We start from the raw sequence: 27,587 nt of genomic DNA on the forward strand, positions 1-27,587 counted from the left end.
ACCCAGTATTAAACATACAATCAATATAACAATTATTTTACCACAGAACTTTAAAGCGTATCAACTCTTACTAAGTCCTCAACTACAACTAACTACATAAATCAAAGTATACATCGCATCAAAACAAATGAAATACCGTATACAAAAAGGTGGTAGTCAGTCGGTCAGTCAGACAATCCAATCCGCCAATAGATCTCCAGCGGAGAAAGGCCACGAAGAACGGAGAGGTGTAGTCCATGGACGCAAAGAGTGGATCCGATCCTGGGTAAACTCTCTTAGGCTACAAAACACACGTTTAACGGCAACAAAACAAACGGAATAGAGAAGCTTCGGCACTGAGGGTTGAACACATCCTCATTCACGTCTCCATCACAACCCCCCTTTTGCGCAGCTGATGCTGGCTATTTAATTGGGAATTAAAGGGAAAGCGCCCTATTGGAAGGAGCTGCACTGAGACGGTTCAGAATAATTCAGGGCCGTCACACACCCCCTCCCCTGGAAAAAGCCGACCATTGCCCTGGAAGGCACATCTTGGTCGGGGAAACCGAGAAAGGTCTCATCGCTTTCCTCTACAAAAATATTCATGACTTTTTGGAGCTCACGCTCCTCAGCTGAAGGATCACAGGCCTTAAGGTGTGAGACTTCTGAGTCTGGGAATCCAAGAAAAGTCTCCTCACTTTCCTCTTCAAAGATATCCAGGACCTTGCGGCGCTCAATCGCCTCCAATTCCTCAGCCGAGGGGTAACAGGCCTTAAGGCGTGAGACATGGACAACGCGCATATCTTCACCTGTGTCCTCTTTCACCACTCGGTAGTTCAAAGGGCCCATCTGCTCCACAATCCTATATGGTCCTTGCCATTTAGGAGCGAGCTTGGCAGAGAAGAATTGTTCAGCTTTCGAGTAAGGATGAGAGCGAAGCCACACCCGATCACGAAGCTGGAACTGCATGTCTCGTCTGTTCTTATCATAATTTCTCTTCTGCTTGAGTCGAGCCTGGATCGTGTTCTTTGAGACAAGAGCTCTCAAGTCGTGGAGATGGACTACCTGGTCATAGCAAGCAGCGTCTGGAGTAAGCTGCTGGGGCTGTAGCACCATATCCAAGGGTCCTCGGAGAGGACGACTTAGGTTCAGCTCTGCAGGTGTGACTCCAGTGGACTCTTGCACAGCAGAATTCAGGGCAAATCGAAACTCGTGAAGGTGCTTGTCCCAGTGTTTGTGCTGGGTCCCTACATAGGAAGCAATCATCGTCTTCAAGGTTCGATTTACTCTCTCAGTGAGATTGGTCTGTGGGTGATAGGCCGTGGTCAACTTCTGTCTCAGGTTCCATCTTTGGCAGGTCTCCTCAAAGAGATCAGAGACAAATTGGGAACCTCGATCAGACAGGATGTAATCAGGCACTCCCCAGCGAGTCAGGATCTCTTTCGTAAGGATGTTAGAGACGGTCCTTGCTGTGGCCTGACGCAGGGAAAATAGCTCCACCCACTTTGAATAATAATCAACAAAAACAAGCATGTACACATTCTGATTGGAGCTTCTAGGAAATGGACCCATCAAATCCACTCCTAACATTTCCCAAGGTCGGGTAACCACCGTTTGCTGCAACTTGCCAGCAGGCTTTCTACCTTCTGGTTTGTACATTTGACAAACCTGACAGTTTCGGATGTGCGACTTCACATCCATGCCCAGATTTGGCCAGTACAGTAACGCTTGCAACCGCTTGTAGGTTTTGAACCTGCCCAAATGACCAGCTAATGGGTCTTCATGGAAATGTTGAAGCAGTTGAAGGCGTAGAGTTTCAGGTATGTACATTTGGTAGAGTGTTCTGTGAGGTAGTTGTACAACACGGTAGACTTTGTCTTCAATGATGGTCAGCTTTGTGGTAGGATTGACCATCTTTTCTCCATCTTCCAGGATAGTCTGGTACAAAGCCTGTACTTCTGGATCATCCTGTTGGGCTTTCCATATGGCCTCATCAGAGATGGGAAAGTCCGTTTTGGGCGAGTCTCGACTGCTTGACAGGACAGTAGCACATGTAAGAGGAGGGCCACCGTTATCACAAGCAGGAGCTCTGGACAAGGCATCTGGAACAGTGTTGTATTTTCCTTTCCTGTATTCTACTGCAAAGGTGAACTCTTGCAACCGTAGAGCCCATCTTATGAGTCTGGTACTTGGTTTGTTGGTCTTGAACACCCACACAAGGGAGGAATGGTCAGTGACCACAATGAAGTGTCTTCCCTCCAGGTAGTACCTCCACTTTTCCAAAGCCCAGACAACTGCAAGGCACTCTTGCTCGGTTGTGGAGTAGTTCCGTTCTGCTCCATTCAATGTCCGACTGGCGAACGCTAGCACTTCTTCAGTGCCAAGTCCAGTCTGTTGGACTAGGACAGCACCAAGTCCAACATCACTTGCATCAGTGTAAACAACAAAAGGGCAATCAAAGTTGGGATGACCTAAAATGGGAGGTGTGACGAGGTGTCGTTTCAGGGTTTCAAAGGAGGTCTGGCACTCTGCCGTCCATTGGAATTTCACTCCTTTTCGCTTCAACGCGTTGAGGGGTTCTGCCACCTGGGAGAAGTTCGACACAAACCGATGGTACCATCCAGCCATACCAAGGAACCGTTGAAGGGCCTTGAGTGTGGTTGGCACAGGGAAGTCTTGTACAGCCTTCGTCTTTTCAGGATCCACATGAATGCCGTCAAAAGACACAATATGGCCAAGGAACTTCAGGGAGGTTTGGCAGAAGTTGCTCTTCTTCATATTCAAGGTCAGACCAGCTTCTCTTAGCTTGTCCAACACTGCTTGAAGATCTTGAAAGTGTCTTTCTCTGTTCTGAGAGTAGATAATTATATCGTCAGGTAGACGAAACAGATCTTCCCTTTGAGCTCACCTAACGCAATCTCCATGAGTCTTTGGAAAGTGGCAGGGGCATTCTTTAATCCAAAGGGCATCACCTTAAAGGAAAACAAGCCCTCAGCACAGACAAAAGCAGTCTTGTCCTTGCTTTCCTGGTCCATCTCAACCTGCCAATAACCACTATTGAGGTCAAGGGTAGTGAACACAACAGCGCCAGACAATGACTCCAGGATCTCGTGGATGGTGGGAAGAGGATAGGCATCAGTCTGGGAAACATTGTTGGTCTTCCTATAGTCCACACAAAATCTAAGACCACCAGTCTTTTTTGGGATGAGGACAACAGGAGCAGCCCAGGGAGAGGAGGAACGTTCTATTATATCTTGTGTTAACATATCATTAATGAGTCCCTTTTGGATGATTAGCTTCGCTGGGGACAAACGATATGGCTTTTGCTTGATCGGCATTTCCTGTGTAAGGAATATTTTGTGCTTCAGGAGCCCTGTGCGTCCTAGCTTTGAAGTACATACATCAGCATTATTCTGCAGCTGTTCCAACAGCCTTAACTCCTCTGGCTGTTCCAGCTGAGCTCTTCTCACAGCCTGTAAAAGGAGATCGTCAGAAGGATTATCAAGGGTTAGTGGTACCGGAGCAACGGCAGAGAAGAGTGCCACATTTGAACCCCAATCATGTAACTTCATAGCTTCTGATTGGAAGAAATGCTTCTTGCTCGGATTGTATGGAAACCAGTAGCAATTGTGTGCGATATCAATCTGGACACCACTGAAGTACATGAAATCAATTCCCAACACTACAGGAAAAGCAAGGTTCTTGGTTTGTAGGATAACAGAAGGAATCATATAGGAGCGGTTACACAGGCGGAACTCTACCTCACTCCATCCAAGTGGTCGTCTAGCCTCACCATCAGCCAGATAGAGTGGACCTTCTGTCCACGGCTTCAAGTTGTATTGTGGACCTTTAACCTCCTTCCACAGTTTCTCATTGAGCAGTGTGTAGGATGACCCAGTATCCAAGATGGCTCTTCCTGTCCATGGGCCTATGGACAGGGGTAACACCAGTTGGTGCGGTATTAACTGAAAGGAAGGGGATGTCGATGGGGGGGCGTAGGCAGTGACTCTTGGAGTTTCCGCTCTGGTTAAAGCACCCAGAGTAGGATGGTCATTCCTGCGAAGAGAGTTAGGTGTGTTGGCCTGTTGTGATTTGTAGTTTCTGGAAGGGTTTACTTGATACGGTCTTGGACATGTAGCTGAAGAATGTCCCTTTTGGCTACATCTCCAACAGAACATGAGAGGGGTCTCGGCTGGAGACTCTGGCTGTTGTTGATGGTCTGTCTTGGGTAACTGTTTGGGTGTCTGTTTCTTTCTCTGGTCATATTGCTGTTGGCATTCTCTGTCCTTCTCAAACTGCTGTCCCAAGCGAACCAGTCCATTGACAGTGGTGACTCGTTCTCGGAGTTGACTGGCTAGTAGTGGGTTGATGTTCTTCAAGATCAATTTAATGACCTCTTCCTCCTCAATGCCAGGTTTCCACCTTCTGCACAGGGAGTGGTAACCGTATGCAAAGTCACGGATACTCTCTTTCTCGCTTTGCACTCGATTCCTGACTCTGTCTGCCAGCTCATCTGTGTAGTCCTCAGACAGAAATGCAGAGGAAAACTTGGCCTCAAAGTCAGCCCAGGAGGTAGTGGTGAGACGTGCCACATCCCACCAGTCTCGAGCTGTCCCATGCAACACATTCCTCAATGTGGCAAGGAGTTCTTCGTCAGCCAGGGGATTGAGGGCAAGAAAGTCACAACATCTTTCTAGATACATTAGCGGATCAGGACTGTCATCTTTTTTCCCAAAGGTGGGAAATTGCAATTTAATGGGCATCGCCCCCACATGACGTCTACTCATATCACCATGAACAAACGAGCTAGGAGGGATTGAGGAAGTAGAGGGGGAGGGGTGTTATCGGACAATGCAAATGAACACCAGGATGCATGGTAGATTGCATCCTGCAAGGGGTGGCTGCAGCATGGCCTTGTCTTGGCTGTTCAGAGGTGCCATCTTGGCCCTCAGTGGTCTGAACAGAAGTGGACACCAGAGAAACTCTGTGTAAGGAGTTGTGCCTAATGGAGGCCATGTCCACAGACACGTCATCCAACATTTTAACACAATTCGAGAGTTCTGTCTGCAAGTGGCCTACAGTGTTAACCATGGGAGAAAAAAACAGAATTAACGTCCTTGAGGACCTCCGTGTGGTGATGTTGCAGGCGCCATTGGAGAGTGGCAGTGAGTTGGTTTCGTTGGTAGTCAAACTGCCTGTCCATGGCACCAGTAATTTCCCGTCTTCCACTCTCACTGAGCTCTGTCAGCGTGTGGGTTAGAGTGCTCAGTGAGTTTCTGAATTCCATGACACTCTGTTGTTGCTCTTCCTTCAGACATTTGAAATTATGGTGGATAAGAGTTTGGAGATGTTGTTGAGTCCGACGAATATCAAGGATGTCACCTTGAAGTTGTAGGACTACAACCTCTGGAGATAAACCAGACAATGGAGGAAGGTTGGGTGTCAGAGGGAGGGCTAGCTCAGTACTTCCACACAGATCCATGTCAATAAGTGAGTAACTGGTTAGACCTCCTGTGGCCTGTGGTCCAGACCGAGCATTCAGATTCCCAGGGCTCTGGCCCAAATCAACTCCATTATCTCCATTCACCTTAAGATTTGTATTGTCAGCTTGATGGTCAGAATGGCCCTGTGTATTCCCATTGACAGGTATGACATGGATGAGCACATTATCTTGGGGTGAATCCATTGTTTTAATTCCACACAAAAGATTTGCTTTGGTTAGTTCTCAATGTTGAGCTGTCCCATCTGGGGTGCCATTTTTTATGTAACGGTTTTGACTTGAGGTTATTATTTATAGGGGTGCCAGGTAGGTTGTGCCTACCAGAGAAAACATTAGTTTCTCCTTTTAGTTTGGGTGGATGAGTCCCATCTGGTCCGTCAAGTCTACACCAATACAAAGGACTTATGTAAAAGTCAGGATGGAAATAAACTTTTCATAAACCCTTAAAACATTGGAAAGAACTTCAAAAACAACTATATTCTTTTGCGTGGGTTGTATTAGCAACAACAATGATTACACACATATAATAATATCACAATGAGTTCTGGTTCCTCCAGAAATGTCCTGTACCTCGGGCCTAAAAAGAGTCCAGCCCGGTAAAGGAGTTCAGTGAACTCAAGTGACTTTTGTCACGCAATGTTTGTCCGTTCATTCCGTGTAGCGTAAACCCAGTATTAAACATACAATCAATATAACAATTATTTTACCACAGAACTTTAAAGCGTATCAACTCTTACTAAGTCCTCAACTACAACTAACTACATAAATCAAAGTATACATCGCATCAAAACAAATGAAATACCGTATACAAAAAGGTGGTAGTCAGTCGGTCAGTCAGACAATCCAATCCGCCAATAGATCTCCAGCGGAGAAAGGCCACGAAGAACGGAGAGGTGTAGTCCATGGACGCAAAGAGTGGATCCGATCCTGGGTAAACTCTCTTAGGCTACAAAACACACGTTTAACGGCAACAAAACAAACGGAATAGAGAAGCTTCGGCACTGAGGGTTGAACACATCCTCATTCACGTCTCCATCACAACCCCCCTTTTGCGCAGCTGATGCTGGCTATTTAATTGGGAATTAAAGGGAAAGCGCCCTATTGGAAGGAGCTGCACTGAGACGGTTCAGAATAATTCTCTGTTACCTTCAAGTAGGTTTCGGTTTTGCTAGGGCGTTGTGGACGAGGATGGCGGATGGGCGTTAGCATCTGCTTCTGGTGCCAATGTTCGAATCCACAGGTTGTTGTTTTAAGCCTATCCCAAACCTTAACCCTTACCTTAACCATTCAGTGTTAATGCCTAAACCTTAAAACCCTAACCTTAAAACAACTTCAAAATTTCACTTTTGAGAAACATGGATGAAGGTTTAATTCTGATGTGCGACTGTGAGACCTACTTGCATAGATTTGGAAGACATTTTTAGAAAGGCATTTTTTTCTCAGACCTGCAAATGCAACGATAGATTCATGCAATGCTTTTACTATATGTTTCCACCCCTGCTCTTGTCCACAGTGGTCTGCGAACCCACAGCATTCTGGCCCGCAGTCCTGTGTGCTAATCATAATTCCTGCTTTGCCATGTAACGCTTAGAGGATGAAGAACAGTTTCTAAAACTGGTCTCAGAAAACTGTTTCTAAAACTCCAAGAAGTGAACTAAAACAGACCCACTGGCTCCAGGTCATCTACAAGTCCATGCTATGAGAACTTGTTCTCAACTAGCCTACCTGGTTAAATAAAGGTGAAATAAAATAAAATAAAATGGTAGTTCTCTGCAATCCACTTTGTTTCATGATTATTTTGGATATAAGGGATGGTCACTTGTATTTCTTCAAACATTCATGGAGGTTTTCATTAGAATATATTTAGCTAAAATGAGGGCCATCCATTTCGGTAGAATATATTTAGCTGAAGTGAGGGCCATTTCAGTAGAATATATTTAGTTGAAGTGAGGGCCATTTCAGTAGAATATATTTAGCTGAAGTGAGGGCCAACCATTTCGGTAGAATATATTTAGTTGAAGTGAGGGCCATTTCAGTAGAACATATTTAGCTGAAGTGAGGGCAGAGGTCAGATTATCTCCTTGTAGCCCTTTTATTTTTTTAAATACAACCCACTAGAAGCACAGACTGGAGTATATATTGCAATCAAAACAGTATCAAAATGGATGAGCCATTTATATTAAGCAGTGCCTTGCATAAGTTCCCAACCCCCTTGGTATCTGCACCACATTATCTGCAACACTTTTACAACTCCAATGTCTCCTAACAAATTAATCTCCCAGTGGGAGCTGTGTGCTCCCACTCTGACACTCTGTCCCTAACACAGGAACTCATCAATCCTGTCTGTCTGTCTGTCTGTCTAACTGCCCATCTCTTCCATTCTCCTAATTTCCTCCTGTTGCGTTGTGAAGGGAAGATCCATGACTTTACCGCAGGGGGTGTAACAGAGCCCAGATGCATTGAGGTGGGTTTGATTAAGAGTGTTAGAACCAGGACAGGACAGAGGTGAGGCAACACACAGATCCAGCTTGAGCTTCTAAACCTCCAAGGTATTTACCATCCACTTGCTCTGGGGCACAGATACCAGCATCTCATTGGTCAGCGGCATAGATTGCACGCTCCAATTGGTCAGATTCCAGCAGCTGTGGGCAGACACAGCTTGCAGGCCCCGAGGGGTTCAGAGTAAGGTGTGCCAATGTCATTTTCAGCCTTTTAGACACAGATTCTCAGTACAGAAGGCCGAGGCTGAATAAGTGGGAGGCTTACCAAAAACTGTGGCTGTCAAGAAAATGTTTGGTGTAATGGGCTGTACAGCCTTGAATTAGACACGTTTTTGTTCCGGATGAGAGATGCTACCCTTAGTACCCACACTACCCCGAGCACACCCTGTACTCAAGTACCCCTCCTCAAGAACCTCACCAGACCATGATATGACATCTAAACAGGACTGCCAGCCTGTTTACGTGAGCAGGTCCCCTTCTCATTTTCCATCTTTGGAAATGAGAGGAACAATCCAATTTACTATGGTAACGAGTTTAGAATTCTGTACATCTCTAAGGAGCATTTCACAACAACAAGATTATTCAAATCCAGTCAGAAAGAGAGAGGAGCTGTAGCTGGAAGGGACTTTGTATCTCATAAATACATCCTGCCACATCAACCACTTCCGCCAACCGCTACCTGCTTTCCGGGCATGAAAGTCGTTTGCATCAAAACGCATTGGGAACCTGGGAACGCATTCTCAATGGTCCTCTGAAACCTTGACAATGACAAGCAACTGTGATGTGCTAGGTGCTGATGGACGGCCCTCTGTTTAGTCAAACGTATTAAAACCCTGAGATGAGAGAGTGAGAGACACCTTAATCGAACACCTCTCCTCTCTCCAGGACCACCGTCCCAGCCTAGACCCCTGAGAGGCTTTTATAAAAGACCTAGGATCCCATTCACCACTGACGACCATTGATTCAGTTTATTTTATGCAGGAGAGATGATTTCCCTGATGGCTGGTTTCATCAAAGCACATTGTGTGTGTGTGTGTGTGTGTGTGTGTGTGTGTGTGTGTGTGTGTGTGTGTGTGTGTGTGTGTGTGTGTGTGTGTGTGTGTGTGTGTGTGTGCAGAAAGCAGTCTACTACACTAATGATACAGCTTCCCTGACTATCTATTTAGAGTTTCTATATTGTTCCTGTACTATTGCCATTGTGTCCCTCTCTACGGCATGCAGAGCTGCGGCCCTCAGCAAAACAAGAGGAACATCCCCACATCCTTTCAAATGAATATTTGATTTCATGTTTATGTACACATAAGTGAGTGAAATATTAGATCATTTGCAGGTGGCGTACCTGAGTGCTCATGCACTACAGATCTAAATCTGCCATTAGGTTTCCACCTGGGAATCACGTCATGATGACAGTCAATCTACCATTAGGTTTCCACCTGGGAATCACGTCATGATGACAGTCAATCTACCATTAGGTTTCCACCTGGGAATCACGTCTTGTTGACAGTTAATCTGCCATTAGGGTTCCACCTGGGAATCAAGTCATCTTGACAGTAAATCTGCCATTAGGTTTCCACCTGGGAATCACGTCATGATGACAGTCAATCTGCCATTAGGTTTCCACCTGGGAATCACGTCATGATGACAGTCAATCTGCCATTAGGTTTCTACCTGGGAATCACGTTATTTTGACAGTCAATCTGCCATTAGGTTTCCTCTGGGAATCACGTCATGATGACAGTCAATCTGCCATTAGGTTTCCACCTGGGAATCACGTCATCATGACAGTCAATCTGCCAATAGGTTTCCACCTGGGAATCACGTCATGATGACAGTCAATCTGCCATTAGGTTTCCACCTGGGAATCACGTTATTTTGACAGTCAATCTGCCATTAGGTTTCCACCTGGGAATCACGTCATGATGACAGTCAATCTGCCATTAGGTTTCCACCTGGGAATCACGTCATGATGACAGTCAATCTGCCATTAGGGTTCCACCTGGGAATCACGTCATGATGACAGTCAATCTGCCATTAGGGTTCCACCTGGGAATCACGTCATGATGACAGTCAATTTGCCATTAGGTTTCCACCTGGGAATCACGTCATGATGACAGTCAATCTGCCAATAGGTTTCCACCTGGGAATCACGTCATGATGACAGTCAGTCTGCCATTAGGTTTCCACCTGGGAATCACGTTATTTTGATAGTCAATCTGCCATTAGGTTTCCACCTGGGAATCACGTCATGATGACAGTCAATCTGCCATTAGGTTTCCACCTGGGAATCACGTCATGATGACAGTCAATCTGCCATTAGGTTTCCTCTGGGAATCACGTTATTTTGACAGTCAATCTGCCATTAGGTTTCCACCTGGGAATCACGTCATGATGACAGTCAATCTGCCATTAGGGTTCCACCTGGGAATCACGTCATGATGACAGTCAATCTGCCATTAGGTTTCCTCTGGGAATCACGTTATTTTGACAGTCAATCTGCCATTAGGTTTCCACCTGGGAATCACGTCATGATGACAGTCAATCTGCCATTAGGTTTCCACCTGGGAATCACGTCATGATGACAGTCAATTTGCCATTAGGTTTCCACCTGGGAATCACGTCATGATGACAGTCAGTCTGCCAATAGGTTTCCTCTGGGAATCACGTCATGATGACAGTCAATCTGCCATTAGGTTTCCTCTGGGAATCACGTCATGATGACAGTCAATCTGCCATTAGGTTTCCACCTGGGAATCACGTCATGATGACAGTCAATCTGCCATTAGGTTTCCACTTGGGAATCACGTCATGATGACGTCATGATGACAGGGAGAGAGAAGACCTGCTCTTTCATTGAGAGGAGGAAGTCAATGTTAAAATGAATGAAAGAGTTTAGAGGTGAAGGAAATCAATCTGAAATCTTTCAGTTTCAAAGCTTTCCCTAGGGTCCATCATTAAATCACACCTGGTTTATATAAGGGCATGATAAAGGTTACAGTCTAACAACAATATTGATCCATACACAGCACTCACACAAACACATGGTTCATGTTCTGGAAATGTCAGGGCTGAGAAGGGTGCAGTGTGTGAAACCAAACACTTGGTAGTGTCACTTCAACCTGGGTAACGTTAAAGAGTTGTCTGGGACTGATGGGAGTATTGTGTCTGTCTAAAGCTGTACTCTATAGGGCTGATGGGAGTCATGTGTCTGTCTAAAGATGTGAGACCTAGATTTCCACCTGGGAATCACATCATTATGACAGTAAATCTGTCATAGGGCTGATGGGAGGAATGTGTTTGTCTCAAGCTGTAGTCTATAGGGCTGATGGGAGGAATGTGTCTGTCTCAAGCTGTAGTCTATAGGACTGATGGGAGTCATGTGTCTGTCTCAAGCTGTAGTCTATAGGGCTGATGGGAGTCATGTGTCTGTCTCAAGCTGTAGTCTATAGGGCTGATGGGAGTCATGTGTCTGTCTCAAGCTGCAGTCTATAGGGCTGATGGAAATAATATATTTGTCTAAAGCTGTAGTCCATAGGGCTCGTTAAAAGCAGGGAAACTTACATCCGCTTTACTAAATGTTTATCAGCATGTTAAATGTGATTCCAGAGGAAAATGAACTCTGGACCACCTTTACTCCACACAGCGACGCGTACAAAGCTCTCCCTCACCCTCCATTTGGCAAATCTGGACATAATTCTATCCTCATGATTCCTGCTTCCAAGCAAAAATTAAAGCAGGAAGCAGCAGTGACTCGGTCAAATAAAAACGTTTTCAGAGGAAGCAGATGTTAAGCTACATGACTGTTTTGCTAGCACAGACTGGAATACGTTCCGGGGAGTAGACCACATCAGTCATTGGCTTCATCAATAAGTGCATCGATGACATCGTCCCCACAGTGACTGTACATGCATACCCCAACCAGAAGCCTTGGAATACAGGCAGCATCCACACTGAGCCAAAGAGTAGAGCTGCCGCTTTCAAGAAGCAGGACTCTAACCTGGAAGCTTTTAGGAAATCCCTATACCCTCCGACGAACCATCAAACAGGCAAGGCATCAATACAGGACTAAGATCTAATCGTACTATATCGGATCTGACGCTCGTCGGATGTGGCAGGGCTTGCAAACCATTACAGACTACAACGGGAATCACAGCCAAGAGCTGCCCAGTGACACAAGCCTACCAGATGAGCTAAACTACTTCTATGCTCGCTGCAAGGCAAATAACACTGAAACATGCATGAGAGCATCAGCTGTTCCAGAAGACTGTGTGATCACACTCTCCGTAGCTAATGTGAGTAAGACCTTTAAACATGTCAACATTCACAAGGCCGCTTGGCCAGACGGATAACCAGGACCTGTCCTGCGAGGATGCGCTGACCAACTGGCAAGTGTCTTCACTGACATTTTCAACCTGTCCCTGTCTGAGTCTGTAATACCAACATGTTTTAAGCAGACCAACATAGTGTTCTTGGGCACAGGGACTAAGGTAAGATGCATAAATTACAACCAACCCATAGCACTCACATCTGTAGCCATGAAGTGCTTTGAAAGGCTGGTCATGGCTCACATCGACACCATCCTCCCAGAAACCCTAGACCCACTCCAATTGGCATACTGCCCCAACAGATCCACAGATGATGCAATGTCGTTTGCACTCCACACTGCCCTTTCACACCTGGACAAAAGGAACACCTATGTGAAAATGCTATTCATTGACTATAGCTCAGCGTTCAACATCACAGTGCCGTAAAAGCTCATCAATAGGCTAAGGACTCTGATACTAAACACCTCCCTTTGCAACTGGATCCTTCCTAATGGGCCGCCCCAGGTGGTAAAGGTAGGTAACAACACATCCGCCACGCTGATCCTCAACACAGGGGCCCCTCAGGTGTGCATACTCAGTCCCCTCCTGTACTATCTGTTCACTCATGACTGCACGGCCCGGTACGACTCCAACACCGTCATTACATTTGCGATGACACAACAGTGGTAGGCCTGATCACCGACAACAATGAGACAGACTTTAGGGAGGAGATCAGAGACCTGGCCATGTGGTGCCAGGACGACAAGTTATCCCTCAGTGTAACCGAGACTAAGAAGATGATTGTGGACTACAGGAAAAAGAGGACTGAGCACGCCCCCATTCTCATTGACGGGGTTGCAGTGGAGCAGGTTGAGAGCTTTAAGTTCCTTGGTGTCCACATTACCAACAAACTAACATGGTCCAAGCACACCAAGACAGTCGTGAAGAGGGCACAACAAAACATATTCCCCCTCAGGAGACTGAAAGGATTTGGCATGGGTCCTCAGATCCTCAAAAGGTTCTACAGCTGCACCATTGAGAGCATCCTGACTGGTTGCATCACTGCCTGGTATGGCAACTGCTCGGCATCCGACCGCAAGGCACTACAGAGGGTAATAGCTTCTTGCAATCCAGGACCTCTATACCAGGCTGTGTCAGAGGAAGGCCACCCTAGTCATAGACCGCTCTCTCTGCTACTGCACAGCAAGCGGTACCGGAGCTTCTTTCCCCAAGCCATAAGACTCCTGAACATCTGGTCAAATGGCTGCCCAGACTATTTGCAAAGAGGGTTGAGGAGGGTCCAGGGAGAGGGTTGAGGAGGGTCCAGGGAGACGGGTGAGGAGGGTCCAGGGAGAGGGGTGAGGAGGGTCCAGGGAGAGGGGTGAGGACGGTCCAGGGAGAGGGGTGAGGAGGGTCCAGGGAGAGGGGTGAGGAGGGTCCAGGGAGAGGGGGAGGAGGGTCCAGGGAGAGAGGGGTGGAGGGTCCAGGGAGGCAGGTGAGGTCCAGGGAGGCAGGTGAGGAGGGTCCAGGGAGGAGGGGGTCCAGGGAGAGGATTGAGGAGGGTCCAGGGAGAGGGGTGAGGAGGGTCCAGGGAGAGGGGTGAGTAGGGTCCAGGGAGAGAGGGGAGTAGGGTCCAGGGAGAGAAGGGAGTAGGGTCCAGGGAGAGGGGTGAGGAGGATCCAGGGAGAGGGGTGAGGAGGGTCCAGGGAGAGAGGGGAGGAGGGTTCATGGGGAGTAGGGAGGATGGTCCATTTTGCTGCGCAAAACTTCAACGCCCAAAACTTCAACATCAAACAATGAACACTGGGACAATACATTTCAACATCCGAATTTTGGGAATGATGAGAGATGGAATATGGAAAGTTCATTTATATTTTGTGATCTCATTAAAACTTGTATAAAGACTTCATAATGAAAACATTGTAACTTGAAGAGCTTTTACACTGTGTATATCATGTTTACATCCTATACGTTGTATAGAAAATGTCAAGGAAAAAGAGAATGTTTTTGTGATGATAGGATTGTGATTTTAGATCTCTAATTAGATCATTGTAATTAAGATACTTTGCCTCGTAACCCAGTGCCCAGGGAGCAAAGAGAGTCTGTCAGCATGACGAAAACACCCCCTTTCTTACCCAAGGGTATATACCCAAGGGTATAAAAGATTGAGTTAAGAATGAACCCTGAGAATCAACACAGGGTTGAAGAAGACAAAGGAACCTCTAACAATCATTGTTATGGTTGAGTAGCAGTTCTAAGTACTGTATCTTAGAAGGTGAATTTAATTAGGACCATCCGGTTATTCTCTCTGAATCATCGTCGCCTAAACTGCTCTCATCACCACTCTGGGGATCATCAACAAGGCTGACTAGCCGTCCTCAGGATACCACTCTTCCAGAACGAGTCCAAGTAAACAGACAACTAAGAAGAAGGACATTGTGACTTGTTGTGGACAATCAGAGACTTAGACCAGAGAACTAAGGAAAAAGCCATCTGAAGAAGAAGGGCCAAGCATCCCGGAGTCGCCTCTTCAATGTTGACGTGGAGACTGGTGTTTTGTGGGTACTATTTAATGAAGCAGCCAGTTGGGGACTTGTGATGCATCTGTTTCTCAAACTAGACACTCTAATGTACTTGATCATTTGCTCAGTTGTGCACCAGGTCCTCTCACTCCTCTTACCTTTCTGGTTAGAGCCAGAATGCCCTGTTCTGTGAAGGGAGTAGTGCAAAGCGTTGTACGAGATCCTCAGTTTCTTGCCAATTTCTTGCATGGAATAGCCTCCATTTCTCAGAACAAGAATAGACTGACGAGTTTCAGAAGAAAGTCCTTTGTTTCTGGCCATTTTGAGGCTGTAATCCAACCCACAATTGTAAATGCTCCAGATACTCAACTAGTCTAAAGAAGGCCAGTTTTATTGCTTCTTTAATCAGACAAACCGTTTTCAGCTGTGAAAACATCATTGCAAAAGGGTTTGCTAATGATCAATTAGCCTTTTAAAATTATAAACTTAGATGAACTAACACAACGTGCCATTGGAACACAGGTTTGATGGTTACTGATAATGGGCCTCTGTACACCTATGTAGGTATTCCATTAAAAACAATATGCAGTTTCCAGTTACACCAGTCATTCACAATATTAACAATGTCTACACTGTATTTCTGATCAATTTGATGTTATTTTAATGGACAAAGATGTGATTTTCTTTCAAAAACAAGGACATTTATAAGTGACCCCAAACCTTTGAATGGTAGTGTAAATTCATGAGTTAAATTGGGAGACGGTAACTCGTTAAACAACTTCTCCCATGGTGCCCCAAATTCCTAATGAGATAATTATTACATTATTCATTTAATCGGATAACAATTAAACATAATAGGTAATTATTCGATAAATAGCAGTCATCACATTAATGAGAGTCACAACAGGGGTGTGAAGGGTGTGAGTCTCACCATCTGTTCTGAGTGTGAGTGGAGTGGGCGGGCTGAGGACCCTGGCGTTGGTCACCGTGTTCTTCACCAGACAGATGTAGCTGCCCACGTCGCTAGGCTGCACCTTGGAGACATACAGGTTGCCCGTTACCTGTGAGATAAACCGCCGGCTGTCCTCGGCAACAAATGACGGGAACTCGTTGAAAACCCAGGTGTAGATAATCTCTAGGGAAGAGAGGACAAGATGAGCTAGACACACACACACAAGATGAGTTAGAAAAAAAACACACACACAAATTATTGTGTCCGTGCAGACGACAGTCTTTATCTGTACTATGATGGGGTCTGTACTATAACAAATTCCCAAGCTGGCATGAACCAAAACTATGTGTTTCTATCCTTGTATTGCTGTTTGTGTGTGTGTATGTGTATGTGTATGTGTGTGTGTGTGTGTGTGTGTGTGTGTGTGTGTGTGTGTGTGTGTGTGTGTGTGTGATTGTGTGTCCATCATAGTACAGATAAAGACTGTCGTCTGCACGGACACAAATCATTTGTTCATCACCGATTCATCTACAATATAATTTTTGCATGAATTTCATAGCCCATTGATTTCAGTGTTTAAAATGTGTACATACTTTAGGTTGTGTGAGCCAGACTGATACACCACTGAAGAAACTGCAGGAGTACATCCCAAATGGCACCCTATTCCTTTTATAGTGCACTACTTTAGACCAGGGCCTATATGGTGCCATTAGCGATCTGGGCATAAGTAGTGCACTGTATTGGGAATAGGGTGCCATTTGGGATTCACATTGCAACTCTTTAAATGCGTCACCAATAACTGTTGTGTTAATGAAGCTCTGACTCCTCCAAGGCAAAGCATGTCTGTTATTCTATAGAATGTCTGTTATTCAATACAATGTCTGTTATTCTATAGAATGTACTGTATGTTATCCATTAGAATGCATGTTATCCAATAGAATGTCTGTGATTCTATAGAATGTCTGTTATCCAATAGAATGTATGTGATTCTATAGAATGTATGTTATCCAATAGAATGTCTGTGATTCTATAGAATGTATGTTATCCACATGAATGTCTGCGATTCTATAGAATGTATGTTATTCTATAGAATGTCTGTTATTCAATAGAATGTATGTTATTCTATAGACGGAACAAATAGCTGTAGATTACATTAGTATGTTTAGGCTTGAACATTCCTGGAAAAGATGTCCAGTTAACTAATGGGGTGATATATACAATGTGTATTCACTAGTGTTCAGGTGTGATATATCCCATGTGTATTCACTAGTGTTCAGGTGTGATATATCCAATGTGTATTCACTAGTGTTCAGGTGTGATATATACACTGTGTATTCACTACTGTTCAGGTGTGATATATCCCATGTGTATTCACTAGTGTTCAGGTGTGATATATCCCATGTGTATTCACTAGTGTTCAGGTGTGATATATCCAATGTGTTTTCACTCGTGTTCAGGTGTGATATATCCAATGTGTATTCACTATTGTTCAGGTGTGATATATCCAATGTGTATTCACTAGTGTTCAGTTTTATCACTGTGTATTCACTAGTGTTTTTCAGGTGTGATATATCCACTGTGTATTCACTAGTGTTCAGGTGTGATATATCCAATGTGTATTCACTAGTGTTCAGGTGTGATACATCCAATGTGTATTCACTAGTGTTCAGGTGTGATATATCCATTGTGTATTCACTAGTGTTCAGGTGTGATATATCCAATGTGTATTCACTAGTGTTCAGGTGTGATATATCCAATGTGTATTCACTAGTGTTCAGGTGTGATATATCCACTGTGTATTCACTAGTGTTCAAGTGTGATATATCCACTGTGTATTCACTACTGTTCAGGTGTGATATATCCAATGTGTATTCACTAGTGTTCAGGTGTGATATATCCACTGTGTATTCACTAGTGTTCAGTGTGATATATCCACTGTGTATTCACTACTGTTCAGGTGTGATATATCCAATGTGTATTCACTAGTGTTCAGGTGTGATATATCCACTGTGTATTCACTAGTGTTCAAGTGTGATATATCCACTGTGTATTCACTACTGTTCAGGTGTGATATATCCATTGTGTATTCACTAGTGTTCAGGTGTGATATATCCAATGTGTATTCACTAGTGTTCAGGTGTGATATATCCACTGTGTATTCACTAGTGTTCAGGTGTGATATATCCAATGTGTATTCACTAGTGTTCAGGTGTGATATATCCACTGTGTATTCACTAGTGTTCAAGTGTGATATATCCAATGTGTATTCACTAGTGTTCAGGTGTGATATATACAATGTGTATTCACTAGTGTTCAGGTGTGATACATCCAATGTGTATTCACTAGTGTTCAGGTGTGATATATCCAATGTGTATTCACTAGTGTTCAGGTGTGATATATATCCACTGTGTATTCACTAGTGTTCAGGTGTGATATATCCACTGTGTATTCACTAGTGTTCAGGTGTGATATATCCATTGTGTATTCACTAGTGTTCAGGTGTGATATATCCAATGTGTATTCACTAGTGTTGAGGTGTGATATATCCAATGTGTATTCACTAGTGTTCAGGTGTGATATATCCAATGTGTTTTCACTCGTGTTCAGGTGTGATATATCCAATGTGTATTCACTAGTGTTCAGGTGTGATATATCCAATGTGTATTCACTAGTGTTCAGGTGTGATATATCCACTGTGTATTCACTCGTGTTCAGGTGTGATATATCCAATGTGTTTTCACTCGTGTTATTGTGTGATATATCCAAGATGATTTCATGTTTGACGCAATGTTCAGATGAAAACAAATCACTAAATTCACTTGAATGTTGAATTATAAGGAATACATTTCCAATTAAGTACAAGCAAAGGACTGATCGGCACAACTGAAGCAAACTACTGCAACTAATATACACAAAAGTCATCTAGTAGTTAATAACTTCACAGAAGCATCTTCTCGTTGATCAAAAACAAAACAGAACAACTCCCCATACAGAGCCAAAGCCATAAAATTGAAAATAACCTTTTTTCACGTTCCACTGCGTCCAAATTATTTTCAATTACCTCACTGTTCAAATTTCCCTGTCATCTCCACATGTTAATAGCTTTTAATCCTCCAACACAATCCAAATAATGAAATATAAATCAACGTCTACATTTGCTTCATTTTCCCTTTATAAAGTGTGTAATTATCCTCACTTTCATAACACCTCTAAATAGTATTACTCATTAAACTCCATAATATTTAAAAGGGGCAAACTGCATTTCAAACAACATCAAAGTTACCATTCCACCACTGTTTTGGTACATTTCTGAGGGATGGAGAAATGTAACCACTCTCAAATTCATAGACAGAGCTACGGATGCAACAGATGCAAATCCATGATATCAACATTATAGTTAAAAACATGTTTTGAGGCTATACAGTTTTTTTGTTTGTTTTTTACAATTAGATGGTTTACAAAAAATAAGCTTATAAAACAAGTTTATAGTTTGAGTTATGATGGGGTACTATAGTTAGTCATTTAATAGTTATATTCTTCCAGAATCCATGACTATATATTATTGATATATACCAAAAAAGATATACTTGTACACACATATTGCTCCTTTAAACAAGCTCGCACATATTAAATGGATACTATTCATGACTACGTCAGTCCATCCTCAACCTTCACAAGGCTATGCAGTATCCACAGGATCAAACCTCCATTGTGATAACTTGACATACAAGCCCAGTGTTATGTAGTCAACTTGACATAAAATGCTAAGTATTCATTTATTCAATGTATACCATATTGATCGAGTCAATCAAACGATTCCTGCTATATTCTCTGCACCAATCAATCAATCAAGCAAATGTATTTATAAGGCGCTTTTTACATCAGCCAATGTCACAAAGTGCTATAAGGAAACCCAGCCGAAAACCTAAACAGCAGAAACACAGCCTAAAAACCTAAACAGCAGAAACCCAGCCTAAAACCACAAACAGTAGAAACCCAGCCTAAAACCTAAACAGCAGAAACCCAGCCTAAAACCCTAAACAGCAGAAACCCAGCCTAAAACCAGCAAAGCCTAAAACCCCAAACAGCCCAGCCTAAAACCACAAACAGCAGAAACCCAGCCTAAAACCACAAACAGCAGAAACCCAGCCTAAAACCCCAAACAGCAGAAACCCAGCCTAAAACCCCAAACAGCAAAACCCAGCCTAAAACCCCAAACAGCAGAAACCCAGCCTAAAACCCCAAACAGCAGAAACCCAGCCTAAAACCCAGCAAACAGCAGAAACCCAGCCTAAAACCTAAACAGCAGAAACCCAGCCTAAAACCCCAAACAGCAGAAACCCAGCCTAAAACCCAGCAAACAGCCTAGAAACCCAGCCTAAAACCCAAACAGTAGAAACCCAGCCTAAAACCAACAGCACAGCAGAAACCCAGCCTAAAACCCCAAACAGCAGAAACCCAGCCTAAAACCACAAACAGCAGAAACCCAGCCTAAAACCCCAAACAGCAGAAACCCAGCCTAAAACCCCAAACAGCAGAAACCCAGCCTAAAACCCCAAACAGCAGAAACCAGCCTAAAACCTAAACAGCAGAAACCCAGCCTAAAACCCCAAACAGCAGAAACCCAGCCTAAAACCCCAAACAGCAGAAACCCAGCCTAAAACCCCAAACAGCAGAAACCCAGCCTAAAACCCCCAGCCTAAACAGCAGAAACCCAGCCTAAAACCACAAACAGCAGAAACACCCAGCCTAAAACCCCAAACAGCAGAAACCCAGCCTAAAACCCCAAACAGCAGAAACCCAGCCTAAAACCCCAAACAGCAGAAACCAGCCTAAAACCCCAAACAGCAGAAACCCAGCCTAAAACCCCAAACAGCAGAAACCCAGCCTAAAACCCCAAACAGCAGAAACAAACAGCCTAAAACCCCAAACAGCAGAAACCCAGCCTAAAACCTAAACAGCAGAAACCCAGCCTAAAACCCAAAAACAGCAGAAACCCAGCCTAAAACCCAAACAGCAGAAACCCAGCCTAAAACCCCAAACAGCAGAAACCCAGCCTAAAACCCCAAACAGCAGAAACCCAGCCTAAAACCCAGCAAACAGCAGAAACCCAGCCTAAAACCCCAAACAGCAAAACAGCCTAAAACCCCAAACAGAAAACCCAGCCTAAAACCCCAAACAGCAGAAACCCAGCCTAAAACCCCAAACAGCAGAAACACCAGCCTAAAACCCCAAAACAGCCTAAAACCCCAAACAGCAGAAACCCAGCCTAAAACCCCAAACAGCAGAAACCCAGCCTAAAACCCCAAAAAGCAGAAACCCAGCCTAAAACCCCAAACAGCAGAAACCCAGCCTAAAACCCCAAACAGCAGAAACCCAGCCTAAAACCCAGCCTAAACAGCAGAAACCCAGCCTAAAACCCCAAACAGCAGAAACCCAGCCCCAAAAACCCCAAAAAACCCTAAACAGCAGAAACCCAGCCTAAAACCCCAAACAGCAGAAACCCAGCCTAAAACCCTAAACAGCAGAAACCCAGCCTAAAACCCCAAACAGCAGAAACCCAGCCTAAAACCCCAAACAGCAGAAACCCAGCCTAAAACCCCAAACAGCAGAAACCCAGCCTAAAACCCCAAACAAAAACAGCAGAAACCCAGCCTAAAACCCCAAACAGCAGAAACCCAGCCTAAAACCCTAAACAGCAGAAACCCAGCCTAAAACCCCAAACAGCAGAAACCCAGCCTAAAACCAGCAGAAACCCAGCCTAAAACCCCAAACAGAAAAAACCCAAACAGCAGAAACCTAAAACCCTAAACAGCAGAAACCCAGCCTAAAACCCTAAACAGCAGAAACCCAGCCTAAAACCCCAAACAGCAGAAACCCAGCCTAAAACCCCAAACAGCAGAAACCCAGCCTAAAACCAAAACAGCAGAAACCCAGCCTAAAACCTAAACAAACAGCAGAAACCCAGCCTAAAACCCCAAACAGCAGAAACCCAGCCTAAAACCAAAACAGCAGAAACCCAGCCTAAAACCTAAACAGCAGAAACCCAGCCTAAAACCCTAAACAGCAGAAACCCAGCCTAAAACCCCAAACAGCAGAAACCCAGCCTAAAACCACAAACAGCTGAAACACAGGCTGAAAACCCCAACAGCAAGCAATGCAGATGTAGAAGCACTCATGCCTGTTTGCCCTTCCAACAATAATACTCCATTTGTATACTCCTGTTCTGTGTTCCAAATGGCACCATATTCCCTATATACAGTAGTACACTACCTTTGAAAAGAGCATATATATATACATATACACATATATATACATATACACATATACACATATATATACATATACACACATATATACATATACACACATATACACATATATACACATATATATATATATATATATATATACATACATTGGACAACAAACTGAAGTGGAAAACATATGACACCTGCTGAACAATCAGTTCCATCAAGGAGAAGTCCTGCTGAACACTCAGAGCCATGTAGGAGAAGTCCTGCTGAACACTCAGAGCCATGTAGGAGAAGTCCTGCTGAACACTCAGAGCCATGTAGGAGAAGTCCTGCTGAACACTCAGAGCCATGTAGGAGAAGTCCTGCTGAACACTCAGAGCCATGAAGGAGAGGTTCTGCTGAACACTCAGAGCCATGAAGGCGAAGTCCTGCTTAACACTCAAAGTTGAACAATAAAGGAGAACTTCTACTGAACACTCAGAGCCATGAAGGAGAAGTCCTGCTGAACACTCAGAGCCATGAAGGAGAGGTCCTGCTGAACACTCAGAGCCATGAAGGAGAAATCCTGCTGAACACTCAGAGCCATGAAGAGAAGTCCTGCTGAACACTCAGAGCCATGAAGAGAAGTCCTGCTGAACACTCAGAGCCATGAATCAAATCAAATCAAATTTTATTTGTCAAATCAAATCAAATTGTATTTGTCACATACACATGGTTAGCAGATGTTAATGCGAGTGTTGCGAAATGCTTGTGCTTCTAGTTCCGACAGTGCAGTAATAACCAACAAGTAATCTAACTAACAATTCCAAAACTACTGTCTTATACACAGTGTAAGGGGATAAATAATATGTACATAAGGATATATGAATGAGTGATGGTACAGAGCAGCATAGGCAAGATACAGTAGATGGTATCGAGTACAGTATATACATATGAGATGAGTATGTAAACAAAGTGGCATAGTTAAAGTGGCTAATGATACATGTATTACATAAGGATGCAGTCGATGATATAGAGTACAGTATATACGTATGCTTATGAGATGAATAATGTAGGGTAAGTAACATTATATAAGGTAGCATTGTCCACTTTAAGGAATGGAACACTAGTCCCTGTAATAATGTTTACATATCTGGCATTACTCATCTCATATGTATATACTGTTTTTGGCTGTGTGTTTTGAGTCATTGTCATGCTGGAATACCCATCCACGACCCATTATCAATGCCTTGATTTGACGGTACATGGCCCCGTCCATTGTCCCTTTGATGCGGTGAAGTTGTCCTGTCCCCTTAGCAGAAAAATACACCCAAAGCATAATGTATCCACCTCCATGTTTGGCGATGGGGATGGTTTTCTGGGGTCTTAAGCAGCATTCCTCCTCCTCCAAACACGGCGAGTTGAGTTGATGTCAAAGAGCTCCCTTTTGGTCTCATCTGACCACAACACTTTCACCCAGTTGTCCTCTGAATCATTCAGATGTTCATTGGCAAACTTCAGACGGGCATGTATCTGTGCTTTCTTGAGCAGGGGGACCTTGCGGGCGCTGCAGGATTTCAGTCCTTCACGGCGTAGTGTGTTACCAATTGTTTTCTTGATGACTATGGTCCCAGCTGCCTTGAGATCATTGACAAGATCCTCCCGTGTAGTTACGGGCTGATTCCTCACCGTTCTCATGATCATTGCAACTCCACGAGGTGAGATCTTGCATGGAGCCCCAGGCTGAGGGAGATTGACAGTTACTTTGTGTTTCTTCCATTTGCGAATAATTGCACCAACTGTTGTCACCTTCTCACCAAGCTGCTTGGCGATGGTCTTGTAGCCCATTCCAGCCTTGTGTAGGTCTACGATCTTGTCCCTGACATCCTTGGAGAGCTCTTATGTCTTTGCCATGGTGGAGAGTTTGGAATCAGATTGATTGATTGCTTCTGTGGACTGGTGTCTTTTATACATGGTAACAAGCTGAGATTAGAAGAACTCCCTTTAAGAGTGTGCTCCTAATCTCAGCTCGTTACCTGTATAAAAGACACCTGGGAGCCAGAAATCTTTGATTGAGAGGGGGTCAAATACTTATTTCCCTCATTGAAATGCAAATAAATGTATACAATTTTGACATGCGTTTATCTGGATTTTGTTGTTGTTGTTCTGTCTCTCACTGTTCAAATAAACCTACCATTACAATTATAGACGGATCATTTCTTTGTCAGTGGGCAAAAATCAGCAGGGGTTCAAATCATTTTTTTCCTCACTGTATAGACCATTTGTCTTACTGTGGACTGATGGACATCATGGCATTTAGATATACTTTTGTAAGCCTTTCCATCTTTATGCAAGTCATCCATTCTAAATCTGAGGTCTTCTGAGATCTCTTTTGGAGAAGTCGTTAGCCTAGGGGTTCACATACTTTTTTCAGCCTACACTGAATGTTTAAATGATGTATTCAATATAGACAAGAAAAATATAATACTTTGTGTGTCATTAGTTTAAGCACACTGTGTTTGTCTATTGTTTTGACTTAGATGAATATCAGATCAAATTTTATGAGCAATTTATGCAGAAATCCAGGTAATTCCAAAGGGCTAACATACTTTTCTTGCCACTGTATATAGTGTTAATTCATTCCTACTTATATTTGTGTGTATTTTGTATATGTTGTGTAATCTGTTAGATATTACTTGTTAAAACTAACACTAAAAGTGTATGACAGTCATAGACCGTCATGAAAGTTAGGAGGATGGATTTGGAATTTCTCTATAAGTACGGTGTCAACATGTTATTTTCTACTTGCACACAGACAGTCCCTTGGACAGCCACATCATTTGATTGGACTAAATAATTTTTGGTATATTTAAGTTGTCACTCTATTAAACTAAGCATAAGTGATTTGATGTTTTCTTTTTGACTTGCACTTCTAAATCAATAGTTGTTTAGTTAAAAAAAATGGAAACATTAACTTGCTTGACCTGTAGGTCATGTAACTGTTTGTTACATACAATATGCTTTGTGGACTCCACTCCACTTGACCATGCTGTAGGTCATGTAACTGTTTGTTACATACAATATGCTTTGTGGACTCCACTCCACTTGACCATGCTGTAGGTCATGTAACTGTTTGTTACATACAATATGCTTTGTGGACTCCACTCCACTTGACCATGCTGTAGGTCATGTAACTGTTTGTTACATACAATATGCTTTGTGGACTCCACTCCACTTGACCATGCTGTAGGTCATGTAACTGTTTGTTACATACAATATGCTTTGTGGACTCCACTCCACTTGACCATGCTGTAGGTCATGTAACTGTTTGTTACATACAATATGCTTTGTGGACTCCACTCCACTTGACCATGCTGTAGGTCATGTAACTGTTTGTTACATACAATATGCTTTGTGGACTCCACTCCACTTGACCATGCTGTAGGTCATGTAACTGTTTGTTACATACAATATGCTTTGTGGACTCCACTCCACTTGACCATGCTGTAGGTCATGTAACTGTTTGTTACATACAATATGCTTTGTGGACTCCACCGGACAGATGTTGCTCTCCGGTTTTGTGATGAAACAAAGGTGTGGTTGAATTTATTCTGCCACTGTGTCTTCTTATTGTAGTGGCCTTAGGCCTATATATCACAGTGTCAAGGCATACGAACTAACATGTTATAATATGGCTTTTTTTAAGGTGAGGAAGAGGGAGAAGAGAGGAGATGAAGAGAAGAGGAAAATAGAGGAGAAAAGAGGAAGAGAAGAGGGAGAGGAGAGGAAGAGGGAGATGAAGAATGATAGGAGAGGAAGAGGAAGCCGAAGAGGAAGCCGAAGAGGAAGAGGAGAGGAGGAGAAGAGAGGAAGAGGGAGAATAAGAGGAGAGGAAAGGAGAGGAAGAGGAAGAGGGAGAGGAGAGCAGAGGAAGAGGAAGAGGAAGAGGACAGGAGAGCAGAGAAAGAGGAAGAGTGAGAGGAGAAGAGAGGAAGAGGAAGATGTGGAAAGGAGAGGAGAGGGAGAGGAGAGCAAGACGGAGAGGAGAGCAGAGGAAGAGGAAGAGGGAGAGGAGAGCAGAGGAAGAGGAAGAGGAAGAGGACAGGAGAGCAGAGAAAGAGGAAGAGTGAGAGGAGAAGAGAGGAAGAGGAAGATGTGGAAAGGAGAGGAGAGGGAGAGGAGAGCAAGACGGAGAGGAGAGGAGAGGAGAGGAGAGGAGAGGAGAGGAGAGGAGAGGAGAGGAGAGGAGAGGAGAGGAGAGGAGAGGAGAGGAGAGGAGAGGAGAGGAGAGGAGAGGAGAGGAGAGGAGAGGAGAGGGAGAGGTTGAGGGAGCGGAGAGGAAGAGGGAGATGAGAGGAAGAGAAGAGGAAAATGAGAGGAGAGGAACAGGAGAGGGAGTAGGAGAGGGAGAGGAAGAGGGAGAGGAAAAGGAGTGGAGAGGAATAGGGAGTGACCTGGCTGTCCATAAACAGATGAAAGATCTTAATTTGATCTCTATTTTGTTGCTGAGAATTTAATGTAAAGCAGGAAATGCAAACTTGTAGTGTATTTGAGTTTCAAAAAGGCTTCTAAAGTTAATAATTTCCTCTTTTTGACCTGATTTTCCCTAATAAAAAATGCATCAACCCTTAAAAAGATGTGGATTAATTATAATCCACATGATCATTCACCTTTCCTGTTTCTGCAGGATTATTTTCCTATTGTACCAAACTGGCTCAAATGAAGATCCTACATTGGTATATATGGCTGATTAAAGCATTATGTGATGATGAAGATATTTTGTAACAATACACATGCATTATCTGCCTGTTTGGGATGCTGAGGCTAAATAATCATACCTGGTGAATGAGGGGGTGAAGTATACATGAGCAGGGTTAGGGGTTAGGGGTCAGGGGTCAGGGTCTCATCTGGTGAATGAGGGGGTGGAGTATACATGAGCAGGGTTAGGGGTTAGGGGTCAGGGGTCAGGGTCTCATCTGGTGAATGAGGGGGTGGAATATACATGAGCAGGGTTAGGGGTCAGGGGTCAGGGTCTTACCTGGTGAATGAGGGGTGGAGTATACATGAGAAGGGTTAGGGGTTAGGGGTCAGTGGTCAGGGTCTTACTTGGTGAATGGGGGGTGGAGTATACATGAGAAGAGTTAGGGGTTAGGGGTCAGGGTCTTACCTGGTGAATGAGGGGGTGGAGTACACATGAGCACCACTCCTTGTCCTTCCCTTACAGACACGCCTCCTCTCGTCCTCCCACTGAAGGACCCCAGATCTGCAACATACAGCATTTACAGTTGCCAGACTATAATGTACACACAGTTACCAGACTATAATGTACACACAGTTACCAGACTATAATGTACACACAGTTACCAGACTATAATGTACACACAGTTACCAGACTATAATGTACACACAGTTACCAGACTATTCTGTACACACAGTTACAATACTATTCTGTACACACAGTTACCAGACTATAATGTAAACACAGTTACCAGACTATAATGTAAACACAGTTACCCGACTATTCTGTACACCCAGTTACAATACTATTCTGTACACACAGTTACCAGACTATTCTGTACACACAGTTACCAGACTA

The 27,587-nt window shown here is 43.9% G+C and overlaps 1 protein-coding gene across 1 annotated transcript in view; it reads right to left on the bottom strand.

Moving 5' to 3' along the window:
* Positions 1–2,843: 2,843 nt before the first annotated feature.
* LOC112267339 (contactin-5-like) overlaps positions 2,844–27,587 on the bottom strand; it is a 271,228-nt gene continuing 246,484 nt past the window's right edge. The window contains exons 7-11 of the mRNA XM_042296592.1: positions 27,159–27,254; positions 15,735–15,938; positions 4,293–4,588; positions 3,381–3,452; positions 2,844–3,020 (exon numbers count right to left, since the gene is read on the bottom strand). Of these exons, the coding sequence (XP_042152526.1) occupies positions 2,844–3,020; positions 3,381–3,452; positions 4,293–4,588; positions 15,735–15,938; positions 27,159–27,254 (845 nt within the window). The remainder of the gene's footprint in view (positions 3,021–3,380; positions 3,453–4,292; positions 4,589–15,734; positions 15,939–27,158; positions 27,255–27,587) is intronic.

This window comes from Oncorhynchus tshawytscha, linkage group LG14 (assembly GCF_018296145.1).
Source record: "Oncorhynchus tshawytscha isolate Ot180627B linkage group LG14, Otsh_v2.0, whole genome shotgun sequence".
NCBI classification, from domain to species: domain Eukaryota; kingdom Metazoa; phylum Chordata; class Actinopteri; order Salmoniformes; family Salmonidae; genus Oncorhynchus; species Oncorhynchus tshawytscha.